The sequence below is a fragment of the Ranitomeya imitator genome, chromosome 10 (assembly GCF_032444005.1).
Source record: "Ranitomeya imitator isolate aRanImi1 chromosome 10, aRanImi1.pri, whole genome shotgun sequence".
Classification (NCBI taxonomy): Eukaryota; Metazoa; Chordata; class Amphibia; order Anura; family Dendrobatidae; genus Ranitomeya; species Ranitomeya imitator.
In genome coordinates this window covers 21,687,243-21,700,463 of record NC_091291.1, presented here as the reverse complement: position 1 = coordinate 21,700,463, position 13,221 = coordinate 21,687,243, and the positions used below count along the sequence as shown (strand labels likewise).

Genomic DNA, 13,221 nt, shown 5'->3' with positions numbered 1-13,221 from the left:
GTGTGGGCAGTGTTGACCCATTTACCACTCGAACAGTCACTGGCCTGGTGAGCATCACCAGGGGCATAGCGTTGCGTTGGGCGAAGGCAGAGGACAAAAAAATTCCCCTCCACCCCAGAGTCCACACCTAACACCTATCTCCTAATACAGGATTTTTGCAAAGTAAAGATTAACAGGGACCTCCAGCTGTAAGGGAACCAAGCAATTACCAACAGCGCCCCTACAGGACAAATAAAGAATTACAACTCAATTACTAAATTCTATGTACATCCGTATAATACATGAATTTCCTGCAAATCTTTTTAGCTGTACTTATTTATTTATTTTTTTATAGATGAGGGTCCTTGATATAGAAACCAGACCCCTTCTCGTATTTTTTTTAAATGTTCTACACCAGTCAAGGTCATTAACACAATAATATAGAAAAATTTAGCATCCCAACAGGTGTGTAAAAAGGACAACAAGCAAGGATTCTTACGGAGCTCAGAGTAGGGGTGATCTAATTGGACTTTAAAGCAAAAAAAAAACTTACCGAAGGAGAGTTTGGCGTCTGGTTCTTCATTTTTGGCTGTAACAAAAAAGGCAATAAAATAATTAAACTAAGTCCCAACGTGAGTGCAAAATATCAGAGTTGTCCTATCAGATCAATAATAACAGTTACAGGATTATGGCAGAAATATAGTGTCATTAATAAGATATGAAAAGAGAAGTTCTGTAAGAGTCGCATTAGATCACCAGTGAAGTCCTCTGCTCCACAAGGACTAGTCGGAAATCCATCACACTACCAGAATCATCTACAGGACCCTGAAGAATAGAGATTAAACCACTGACTCACGAGGAGAGCAAATTTACCCCTGAGCACCAAGAAAAGGGGAACAGCAGAAAATCATAAAAATTGGGTCGTAAACCATTGGATTACCTAAGAAAATTATAATGTGACATTGGATCTCTATGTATTGGGTTTGTAAAGTCAACCGAAGATGGTGCTCCTCAAGAAACAACCATTGGGATTAACACTGACCCCTATATTTGACTGCCAGTGAAATTATCATGATTCAGACCAGGTTTTGTATCCTGTCTCTCTTTCCTGGTCTGATCATGTCAAGGATCACCAGGGATGTCCACGGCTCCACCAGGACTAGTCGGAAATCTATCACACTACCAGAATCATCTACAGGATCCTCAAGAATAGAGATTAAACCACTAACTCACAAAAAGTGCACATTTACCCCTGAGTACCAAGAAAAGGGGAACAGCAGAAAATCATAAAACTTGGGTCATAAACCTTTGGATTACCCAAGAAAATTATAATGTGACATTGGATCTCTATGTATTGGGTTTGTAGAAAGTCAGCCAAAGATGGTGCTCCTCAAGAAACAACCATTGGGATTAACAGTGATCCCAATATTTGACTGGCAGTGAAATTGTCATGATCCAGACCAGGTTTTGCATCCTGTCTCTGTTTCCTGGTCTGATCATGTCAAGGGTGAACTTTTCACTGCCTCTTTCTGTCATCAGGTCTGCCATTTCTCTCCAATGCATCCTGCGGGCAGCGTCAGTTATAGTTTCTGCCTACGGCGTGTGTAGCTGACTCTGCAAACCCTGATTTATCCTGCTGCTTTTGCTTACTGTATCTGTGTCTGTTTATTTCCTTCTTCCCGTCCCCACTCTGTGTTCCCCTTTCAGGTTTTGGACTCCCTGGTACTCGACTTGGCTTGGACTCTGACCTGCTGTTTTGTTTCTTGTCTTTGGTATATCTGCTTCGGACCAGAATAGATCCATTTGGCTTGTTCCTGACTCCGTGTTTGCTTATTCCTTTTGTACTTCGCTACAGACTAATATTGACCCGGCTTGTTTTACTTTTCCCCTGCCACCCGATGGTGGCCTCGCTGCTGCGCTGCAGGTCTGCTCCTGCGGTGTGCAGTCCTCCCTCCACTCTATTGCCATCTAGTGGATCTGCTTCTACCTGCATAGCAGCAGCGTGACAGAAATGAGGTGTCAGGTTACAACTTTTACTATACTCTATGGAGAAGGGAGGTAGGAGGAGTGAGGAGCAGGATGAGGAAACAAGCAGAGGGAGACACAGGAAGATACTTCCTGGAAAGTATATTTCCTTATTCCAAAGATGGACTCACATCCACACTGCTCAGCTCTTCTAGATATGAACAGGAATCCATCCCTGTGTGATTTGCTGAGTATTGTATGATCATGAATGTGAAGTCTGTCAGGTTTATGTTCATTTTGGTTGGATTTCTATACTTACCTGCAGACTCCACGTAGGAGATATTTTTTTTTTATTATTTTTTAATTTTATTTTTGTTATATTTATTGTATTTTTTTTATTTTTTTTTATTTTTATTTTATTTATTTATTTATTTATTATTTATTTTTTTCTCTATATTTTTTGCGCCGCTACGCTCTTTGATACTATACAGGCTTATTCAATGTGTTTGTATAAATGGGAGAAAGAATGACAATTTGTCCTTATTCTCCCGCTCTGTATATACATTGTTAAGCCCTTTTTACATACTTTCACCAGTGGGGGGATTGCCCTTACGGTTTGGGTACTATCTGTATTATATGGCTTGTTTTGCCTTATCTATGGGCTGTTTGTATTTATATACGTGTATATATGCGGTTTCTATTATATTATATGTTTTTTATTTTCCCTTTCGGGTGGTATTCCTTATTTTCGCCTTAGGATTGGGTTGCGCACGCGCGCCCTTATCCCGGGTCTTTCTTTGCTCCACAAACTGGGGGGGCATGTTATTTATTGCTGAGTTCATTCCCGCATGCGCAGTAAGTGCTATGTTCCATTACTGTCCACTCTCTGCTCATTGGCGCTTTGGGCCGTGCTGCGCCTGCGCGCTGATGCTGCCAGGTTTTCTTACTGCTCTAGCAGGGAAGCATGCTACGTCTGTGCTGCCTTGTGTCAGTTCACTTCCGCCCACACCACGCTTCCGCCCACCTGATCTCCATCAGGTTTGTATTAGTATTTGCTATATTAACAGGATATGGCTTCTAAACCACATCTCACCCTGACGAAGCCCTATTTGGAGGGCGATACGCGTGGGGTCGCGTTATCTTGGTTCCTTCTTGCCTGCATACGGGGATTTTGTCCCCTGTTACTCCTCTGGGTAATATTGCATTCCTCGGCTCAACAATGGGTTATTTAACCAGGAGTAGTGTTTTTCCTCATGTTCTTACACAGGACAGTTTCTTCTGAAAAGTTACTTGAAGTTCCCCTTTAAGTTAAAGTATTCTCAGAGCTTTGAACCTTACTTCTTCCCTCCGTGATACTCACCACGTTCCCATGAATGTTGCTACACTATCACCCAACACTTACGGTGCAAAGCGATATCAACAAAGTCACTGGTGTCCCCGTGTAGATTCCATGCGGAGCAGCTGTATGTATTAATATCGCTGGATGTTATGTCCATCAGATACAGCTCCAGACCCTTTCCAGTCACACTGCTGACCACGGTATTCTCTCCCTTCGTCCAAGTCACGTAAGCTGCCGGGTTACTGAGAACCGAGCAATTGAGGATCGCAGAATCCCCTTCATTCAGTACAATGGAGTGATTTCTTATGAGTCCTGGGAAAAAAAAGTATAAAACTAAGAATGTAACAAATGTAACAAATCTCATCAATATTTCCAAACAGTAACCATAAAGTAGAGGAGCGCAAACAATAGATAAATGTATCATTCCACCTGTCAATCAAAAAGGCAGCTTGTCTACCATGGACATAGTAACATAGTAACATAGTTAGTAAGGCCGAAAAAAGACATTTGTCCATCCAGTTCAGCCTATATTCCATCATAATAAATTCCCAGATCTACGTCCTTCTACAGAACCTAATAATTGTATGATACAATATTGTTCTGCTCCAGGAGGACATCCAGGCCTCTCTTGAACCCCTCGACTGAGTTCGCCATCACCACCTCCTCAGGCAAGCAATTCCAGATTCTCACTGCCCTAACAGTAAAGAATCCTCTTCTATGTTGGTGGAAAAACCTTCTCTACTCCAGACGCAAAGAATGCCCCCTTGTGCCCGTCACCTTCCTTGGTATAAACAGATCCTCAGCGAGATATTTGTATTGTCCCCTTATATACTTATACATGGTTATTAGATCGCCCCTCAGTCGTCTTTTTTCTTGACTAAATAATCCTAATTTCGCTAATCTATCTGGGTATTGTAGTTCTCCCATCCCCTTTATTAATTTTGTTGCCCTCCTTTGTACTCTCTCTAGTTCCATTATATCCTTCCTGAGCACCGGTGCCCAAAACTGGACACAGTACTCCATGTGCGGTCTAACTAGGGATTTGTACAGAGGCAGTATAATGCTCTCATCATGTGTATCCAGACCTCTTTTAATGCACCCCATGATCCTGTTTGCCTTGGCAGCTGCTGCCTGGCACTGGCTGCTCCAGGTAAGTTTATCATTAACTAGGATCCCCAAGTCCTTCTCCCTGTCAGATTTACCCAGTGGTTTCCCGTTCAGTGTGTAATGGTGATATTGATTCCCTCTTCCCATGTGTATAACCTTACATTTATCATTGTTAAACCTCATCTGCCACCTTTCAGCCCAAGTTTCCAACTTATCCAGATCCATCTGTAGCAGAATACTATCTTCTCTTGTATTAACTGCTTTACATAGTTTTGTATCATCTGCAAATATCGATATTTTACTGTGTAAACCTTCTACCAGATCATTAATGAATATGTTGAAGAGAACAGGTCCCAATACTGACCCCTGCGGTACCCCACTGGTCACAGCGACCCAGTTAGAGACTATACCATTTATAACCACCCTCTGCTTTCTATCACTAAGCCAGTTACTAACCCATTTACACACAATTTCCCCCAGACCAAGCATTCTCATTTTGTGTACCAACCTCTTGTGCGGCACGGTATCAAACGCTTTGGAAAAATCGAGATATACCACGTCCAATGACTCACCGTGGTCCAGCCTATAGCTTACCTCTTCATAAAAACTGATTAGATTGGTTTGACAGGAGCGATTTCTCATAAACCCATGCTGATATGGAGTTAAACAGTTATTCTCATTGAGATAATCCAGAATAACATCCCTCAGAAACCCTTCAAATATTTTACCAACAATAGAGGTTAGACTTACTGGCCTATAATTTCCAGGTTCACTCTTGGAGCCCTTTTTGAATATTGGCACCACATTTGCTATGCGCAATTCTTGTCTAGTGGCGGTACGTTGTCTAACACACAACGGTTCCCGGTAGTAGAGATGGGCGAGTTGATTCGAGGAGAATTTGCTTCAAGTTTCATGAAAAATTTTGATTCGCCAGAAGCTGAACTTTGCCAGTTGTAGCCTTGCTCTGTGTCTTGTTAGCTCTGAGCTCTGTGTTCTTATACTGTGATCTTTGCTACTGGACCTTGGATTTTCCTTTTCACTACTCGTTTGTGTTACCCCTTTTGCCTCTGACCTCAGTTACCTGACCCCGGTCTTTGCATCTGACGGAACTTCGAGTAGACATTTCCAGTTGTAGCCATGCTCTGTGTCGTGTTAGCTCTGTGCTCTGTGTTCTTATACTCTGATCTTTCATACTGGACCTTGGATTTTCCTTTTCACTACTCGTTTGCATTATCCCTTTTGCCTCTGATCTTAGTTACCTGACCCCGGTCTATGCCTCTGACTATTCCTTTTTCTTATCCCTTTGCCTTTGACCCTCCTGGCATTTGACCTTGGACTCCTTGACTTCCCTGCTTCACGGCTTGTACTTCAGAAGTGCCTCAGGTTCAGATATAATAAACTACACTCTACTTGCCCTTGTCTGGCCCTGTCCAGGGTATGTTGGTTTGCATCCTCCCCGATGCCGCATCTATTCTTCCATCCTTACTCCTTGGTGCCTCAGAGTGAAGGTATCAAGTCAGAAAAGCTTCGGGTGGGCAGATGCAGCCTGGTGAGCCTAATATTTTTTCATCTTTTTGGCTACATTCCCACCATGAGCTTTTTGGTGAGTTTTTGAAGATGCAGAATTTCTGCACCCAATAAGTAAAATAGGTAACTTGATTTTTTTTTTTAAATCTGCAACATGAAAAACGGCGGAACTGTCAATCTTCAGGAGCTCACTGCCCCCTTACAAGCAGGAGGCAGAGGAGCGGCGCGGTCAGGATGATAGAAGAATACAATAACCCTGTAACAATGGAATACTTTGTGCACAATCACACAAGATATAAACAAAGTCTGCACATATTACTCTTGTTGAGCTAAGTCAATGGTCAGTTTTGTAACGTAGCAGATTAAAAAAATTAAAAAACACTGCACTAACATGCACACGGCAAAACGTCCATGCACAAAAGAATAAGCAAATCATTACCTGAGGGGTCAATAAAAATATCTATGGATGGTGGATCTAAAAAATAATACAGAGAAATAAAGAAAATATAATGGAAACAAAGCAAATTACAAGAAAGTAAAAAAAAAAAAGAGCACTGTTTGGTCTACAGCTCTATGCATCGGGGGAACTGAAGAGATCTAATCTTCTGAATTTAGTATCAAAGGCACCCAAGTCATGAAGTTGGGGTAAGTACACCGGGAATTCCTGGAGCCGGTTGCTGCAAGTGTACTGGTGCCAGAAAGAAGCTTAATTTTGATCTTGTTCACCACCTTCCTGATGGCACATTTAGAAGAAGACATCTTGCAAGAAAATAAAAACCAAAGCAAGCCAAGGATGTCTACTTACATTGTACATCCAGAACCATCGTCTTCTGAGTTGAAGACCTCACGGCCGGATAGTTCACCGCGCAGGTAATAGACGTCTTGTGATCGCTCAGTAATGGAGTGAAGGTTACGCTGGATGATTTTCCCCATGGTTTATCCAGATTGTCTTTCCACCATGTGATTGTTTGATCTGTTCCGTCACAACTCCCCGGTGGAGAACATGTCAGGGTCACCTCTTTGCCAACTCTCAGTTGACCCAAATTCGAAATTTCAGGCTTTTGTGTAAGATCTGTGGCATAAAAAATACAAAACGTTATTCTTTTCTCTTATCTTGGCAATTTTCAGCATTGAAAAAAAGAATGTGATTTTGGTACTTTGGGAGTTGTTTATGCTATATGTGTCTTTGGACTTCTACTGGTGCCAAATTACAACACCGGTCCTTTAAAGAGATGCAGATGTAGCAAAGGTTGCCATGGCAAACAATGTATCATTCTGATAATTCATTACTTAAATTTCCGTGATAAGATACATTACCATTGCACGAGCCATTGACCAAAGTCGTTTTTTGCCGTGATACCCTAGTGCTGTATTGTGTGAGTCAAGGTAACTTTTGCTACATCTGTATCACACATTTACCCATATCAATCTAAAATACGTTAGCTGTGGAAATATGTCCTGAATTAGATATGTGCTGTCACCACAAAGTATTCTGCATCCCATTCTGGAGGACCTCACTGTACAGCAGGGGAGGAACATCTCCTATAGTTATGATTTCCCCATATCAGCCATTGTGTTGTGTGCAAAATGACAGAAGGTGCAAATTCTGGAAAAATTATACTGAACACTGTAAAATAATCTCACCGCACAAGACTGTGGCAAAACAGGAGCTAAGATCAGAGCTGTCAATCATTTTGCAGTTCCGCCCCCGCTTAAATACTCTTTAGAATAAATATTGTTTATAAATATTGCAACATTGTACCAAAATGTTCCATTATGTGTTTAATAACTGGAGACCAGAGCTGTAAATCATTTTGCAGTTCCGCCCATGCTTAGATACCGTTCAGAATAAATATTGTTTGTTAATATTGCAACATTGTGTCACCATGCTCCATTATGTGTTTAATAACTGGAGATCAGAGCTGTCAATCATTTTGCAGTTCCACCCACGCTTAGATACTCTTCAGAAAATAAATATTGTTTGTAAATATTGCAACATTGTATCAACATGTTCCAATGTTTTTAAAAACTGTAGATCAGACTATCAATCTTTTTTAAGCTCCGCCCATGCTTTGATACTCTTCAGAGTAAATATTCTTTGTAAATATTGCAACATTGTATCAAAATGTTCTAATATGTGTTTAAAAACTGGAGATCAGAGCTGTCAATCATTTTGCAGTTCCACCCCTGCTTAACATGTTCCAATATGTGTTTAATAACTGGAGATTGGAGCTGTCAATCATTTTGCAGTTCCACCCCTGCTTAACATGTTCCAATAGGTGTTTAATAGCTGGAGATCAGAGCTGTCAATCATTTTGCAGTTCCACCCCTGCTTAACATGTTCCAATATGTGTTTAATAACTGGAGATCGGAGCTGTCAATCATTTTGCAGTTCCACCCCTGCTTAACATGTTCCAATATGTGTTTAATAGCTGGAGATCGGAGCTGTCAATCATTTTGCAGTTCCACCCCTGCTTAACATGTTCCAATAGGTGTTTAATAACTGGAGATTGGAGCTGTCAATCATTTTGCAGTTCCACCCCTGCTTAACATGTTCCAATATGTGTTTAATAACTGGAGATCGGAGCTGTCAATCATTTTGCAGTTCCACCCCTTCTTAACATGTTCCAATATGTGTTTAATAACTGGAGATCGGAGCTGTCAATCATTTTGCAGTTCCACCCCTGCTTAACATGTTCCAATAGGTGTTTGATAGCTGGAGATCGGAGCTGTCAATCATTTTGCAGTTCCACCCCTGCTTAACATGTTCCAATAGGTGTTTAATAGCTGGAGATCGGAGCTGTCAATCATTTTGCAGTTCCACCCCTGCTTAACATGTTCCAATAGGTGTTTAATAGCTGGAGATCGGAGCTGTCAATCATTTTGCAGTTCCACCCCTGCTTAACATGTTCCAATATGTGTTTAATAGCTGGAGATCGGAGCTGTCAATCATTTTACAGTTCTGCCCACGCGTAGCTTTAGATGATAATAAATTGTTTATCGCATCATCAGGGGTGCATTCGTGCACTATTATTCGTGTTTTTTTTATTCAAAGTACTTTTTTTTCTAAGTACTCGGCAGTTATAACATGGCAGAATATAATCAAGCATCTCTTCTCTCTTCATACAGGTAAACATATCGTTCATTCTCTGAGCTGAAATATCCTGCATGTCTATTGCTCCAGTCCCTGACAGCAAGCAGCTTGGATGGTATCTGAGTCATTCTATCTTCGGTATTGAATCCTGCATATATCTATATTTGTTAGTCATCCTATTATGCATGTTTGTGTTTATAGATATTTAACTCACTTTTGCATGTCCTTACTCAGAGAGATCACATAACTGTTTCAAAGCGGTTTATGATCCATGTAGACCTGGACATTTGTTTATCTGATCACTACATTTATTGTGTCCTGTTGTCTCAACTGAGTTAGATTGATTGCTAACGAGCTTTAACCCAAAAAAAAAAAAAAAAAAAGAGAGATCTAAGGGCTAGCCTTCTATAAATGTAGACTTGGGGATGCATTCGTGCACTATTATTCGTGTTTTTTTTATTCAAAGTACTTTTTTTTCTAAGCACTCGGCAGTTATAACATGGCAGTTAGACAGGGCAGGAGACAGGTAAGACAATCTAAATCTAATCCATATTCACTTGAAACAGCACAAATACTCACCATATTTATTTGTATAATCTATATCCTGGCTGCTGCATTCACTCACATTCACCGCCCTCGCATTAACTCTCTACACTCCATCCATATCGGCCCCTCTGTCCTTGCCTCTCCTATGTATAGCACTCATGCTCTGTTCACATTGCTCAACAGCACAGATCCATTCAGTCCCACCATCCAACACAAGAGACGCTCTCACAAATCACTTAACCATCTGCTCACTCTTTCGATCCTCCTTCTCCTAGTCGCTGGAGACATCTCTCCAAACCCCGGCCCCCCATGTTATAGCCAGTCAAACCTCCCAATTGCTACACCCAGAAACCCCTCTAACCTTATTAATATTCCCTGCATGCCTTCTGTCTCTTTGAATTGTGCCCTTTGGAATTCTCGCTCTGTGTGTAATAAACTCTCCTTCATCCATGACTTCTTCCTTTCTAATTCTCTTAATCTCCTGGCTCTTACTGAAACCTGGATCCAGCAGTCAGACACCACTGCTGCTGCTGCTCTTTCATATGGTGGACTACACTTTTCTCATACCCCAAGATCGGACAACAGAGCAGGTGGAGGCGTTGGTCTGCTCCTTTCACCCAAATGTACCTTCCAAGTTATCCCCCAAGTGCCCTCACTTGTCTTCCCTTCCTTTGAGGTCCATGTGGTCAGACTCTACGTTCCCTTCTCCATGCGAGTGGCGGTGGTGTATCGTCCTCCCGACCCCTCTCATCAGTTCCTTGATCACTTTGCCACCTGGCTTCCACACTTTCTCTCCTGTGACACCCCCACCCTCATCATGGGTGATTTCAACATCCTCATTGCCTCTCCCCTCTCCCCATCTGCTTCTCACCTTTTATCTCTATCCTCCTCTTTCGGCCTCTCGCAGCATACTAACTCTCCAACACATGAAGATGGAAACTCCCTTGACTTGGTCTTCTCCCGGCTTTGCTCAGTGGATGATTTCACAAACTCCCCTCTCCCGCTCTCTGACCACAACCTTCTTTCATTCTCTATCAAGAACTGCCATCCCGCTCAGGTCACCCCCCACTTTCCACACTTATAGAAACATACAGGCAATTAACACCCAGAAACTTATGAAGAACTTGCAGTCCTCATTGGCCCCAATCTTCTCCATCTCATGTCCTGATTCTGCTCTGAAGCATTACAATGAAACCCTGCAAAGTGATCTGGATAAAGCTGCCCCTCCTATACATAAAACAACTCGGCACAGACGGCAACAACCATGGCACACGCTGCAAACACGTTTCCTGCAGCGGTGCTCCAGGTGCGCAGAACGTCTGTGGAGAAAATCTAATCTACCCGAAGATTTCATCCATTATAAGTTCATGCTAAAGACATACAATTCTGCCCTTCACCTCTCCAAACAAACCTACTTCAACACCCTCATCACCTCCCTGTCCAATAACCCTAAACGTCTCTTTGACACGTTCCAGTCCCTACTCAACCCAAGAGAGCAGGCCCCAACCACGGATCTCCGTGCTGACGATCTGGCCAATTACTTCAAAGAAAAAATTGACCACATTCGACAGGAAATCATCTCCCAATCTCTTCATACCATGCACTGTCCTCCTTCCCCCACTGCATCTAGTTCACTCTCTGACTTTGAAGCAGTTACAGAAGAAGAAGTAAGCAGGCTCCTTGCATCTTCTCGCCCGACCACTTGCACCAGTGACCCCATTCCGTCACATCTCCTCCAGTCCCTTTCCCCGGCTGTCACCTCTCACCTAACAAAAATATTCAACCTTTCCCTCACTTCCGGTATTTTTCCCTCCTCATTTAAGCATGCCATCATACATCCATTACTTAAAAAACCATCCCTCGATCAAAACTGTGCCGCAAATTATAGACCTGTCTCTAATCTTCCCTTCATCTCTAAACTCCTCGAACGCCTGGTCCACTCCCGTCTTACCCGCTATCTCTCAGATAACTCTCTTCTCGACCCTCTTCAATCTGGCTTCCGCTCTTTACACTCTACTGAAACTGCCCTCACTAAAGTCTCTAATGACCTACTACATAGTAACATAGTAACATAGTTAGTAAGGCCGAAGAAAGACATTTGTCCATCCAGTTCAGCCTATATTCCATCAGCTAAATCTAATGGTCACTACTCCATGCTAATTCTCTTGGATCTCTCTGCAGCATTCGATACTGTGGATCATCAGCTCCTCCTCACTATGCTCCGCTCCATCGGCCTCAAGGACACCGTTCTCTCCTGGTTCTCCTCCTATCTCTCTGACCGATCCTTCACTGTATGTTTTGCTGGTTCCTCCTCCTCTCACCTTCCCCTTACTGTTGGGGTTCCTCAAGGATCAGTCCTAGGCCCCCTCCTCTTTTCGTTGTATACTGCCCCTATTGGACAAACAATCAGTAGATTTGGTTTCCAGTACCATCGCTATGCTGACGACACCCAATTATACACTTCTTCTCCTGATATCACACCGACCTTTTTAGAAAACACCAGTGATTGTCTTATCGCTGTCTCTAACATCATGTCCTCCTTCTATCTGAAACTTAACCTGTCAAAAACTGAACTCCTCGTGTTCTCTCCCTCTACTAACCTACCTTTGCCTGACATTGCCATCTCCGTGTGCGGTTCCACCATTACTCCAAAGCAACATGCCCGCTGCCTTGGGGTCATCCTTGATTGTGACCTTTCATTCACCCCCCACATCCGATCGCTGGCTCGCTCTTCTTACCTGCATCTCAAAAACATTTCTAGAATTCGCCCTTTTCTTACTTTCGACTCTGCAAAAACTCTGACTGTTTCACTTTTTCATTCTCGTCTGGACTATTGTAACTCTCTACTAATCGGCCTCCCTCTTGCAAAACTCTCCCCGCTCCAATCTGTCCTGAATGCTGCAGCCAGGATCATATTCCTCACCAACCGTTACACTGATGCCTCTACCCTGTGCCAGTCATTACACTGGCTACCCATCCACTCCAGAATCCAGTACAAAACTACTACCCTCATCCACAAAGCACTCCATGGCTCAGCACCACCCTACCTCTCCTCCCTGGTATCAGTCTACCACCCTACCCGTGCCCTCCGCTCCGCTAATGACCTCAGGTTAGCATCCTCAATAATCAGAACCTCCCACTCCCGTCTCCAAGACTTTACACGTGCTGCGCCGATTCTTTGGAATGCACTACCTAGGTTAATACGATTAATCCCCAATCCCCACAGTTTTAAGCGTACCCTAAAAACTCATTTGTTCAGACTGGCCTACCGCCTCAATGCATTAACCTAACGATCCCTGTGTGGCCTATTAAAAAAAAAAAACAATCAGGTTCCTCGCATCATGTTCTCATTCACTTTATGCAGTATTAGCCCTCTGTGTCTGTACTGCTACATACTTAGGCAGTTAACTGGTTCATGCAGCTTTACATGAACACCCGAGCTTTACACTATGGCCGGTCCGAATAACTAAAGCAATTGTTACCATCCACCTCTCGTGTCTCCCCTTTTCCTCATAGTTTGTAGCTTGCGAGCAGCAGGGCCCTCACTCCTCCTGGTATCTGTTTTGAACTGTATTTCTGTTATGCTGTAAAGTCTATTGTCTGTACAAGTCCCCTCTATAATTTGTAAAGCGCTGCGGAATATGTTGGCGCTATATAAATAAAA

General features: G+C 42.7%; 1 protein-coding gene across 1 annotated transcript in view; it reads right to left on the bottom strand.

Annotated features, from left to right (window-relative positions):
* Window positions 1-13,221, bottom strand: part of LOC138652170 (sialoadhesin-like) — an 88,926-nt gene that overhangs the window by 20,992 nt on the left and 54,713 nt on the right. The window contains exons 16-19 of the mRNA XM_069742938.1: window positions 6,723-6,989; window positions 6,357-6,392; window positions 3,347-3,595; window positions 533-568 (exon numbers count right to left, since the gene is read on the bottom strand). Coding sequence (XP_069599039.1) covers window positions 533-568; window positions 3,347-3,595; window positions 6,357-6,392; window positions 6,723-6,989 — 588 coding nt within the window. The remainder of the gene's footprint in view (window positions 1-532; window positions 569-3,346; window positions 3,596-6,356; window positions 6,393-6,722; window positions 6,990-13,221) is intronic.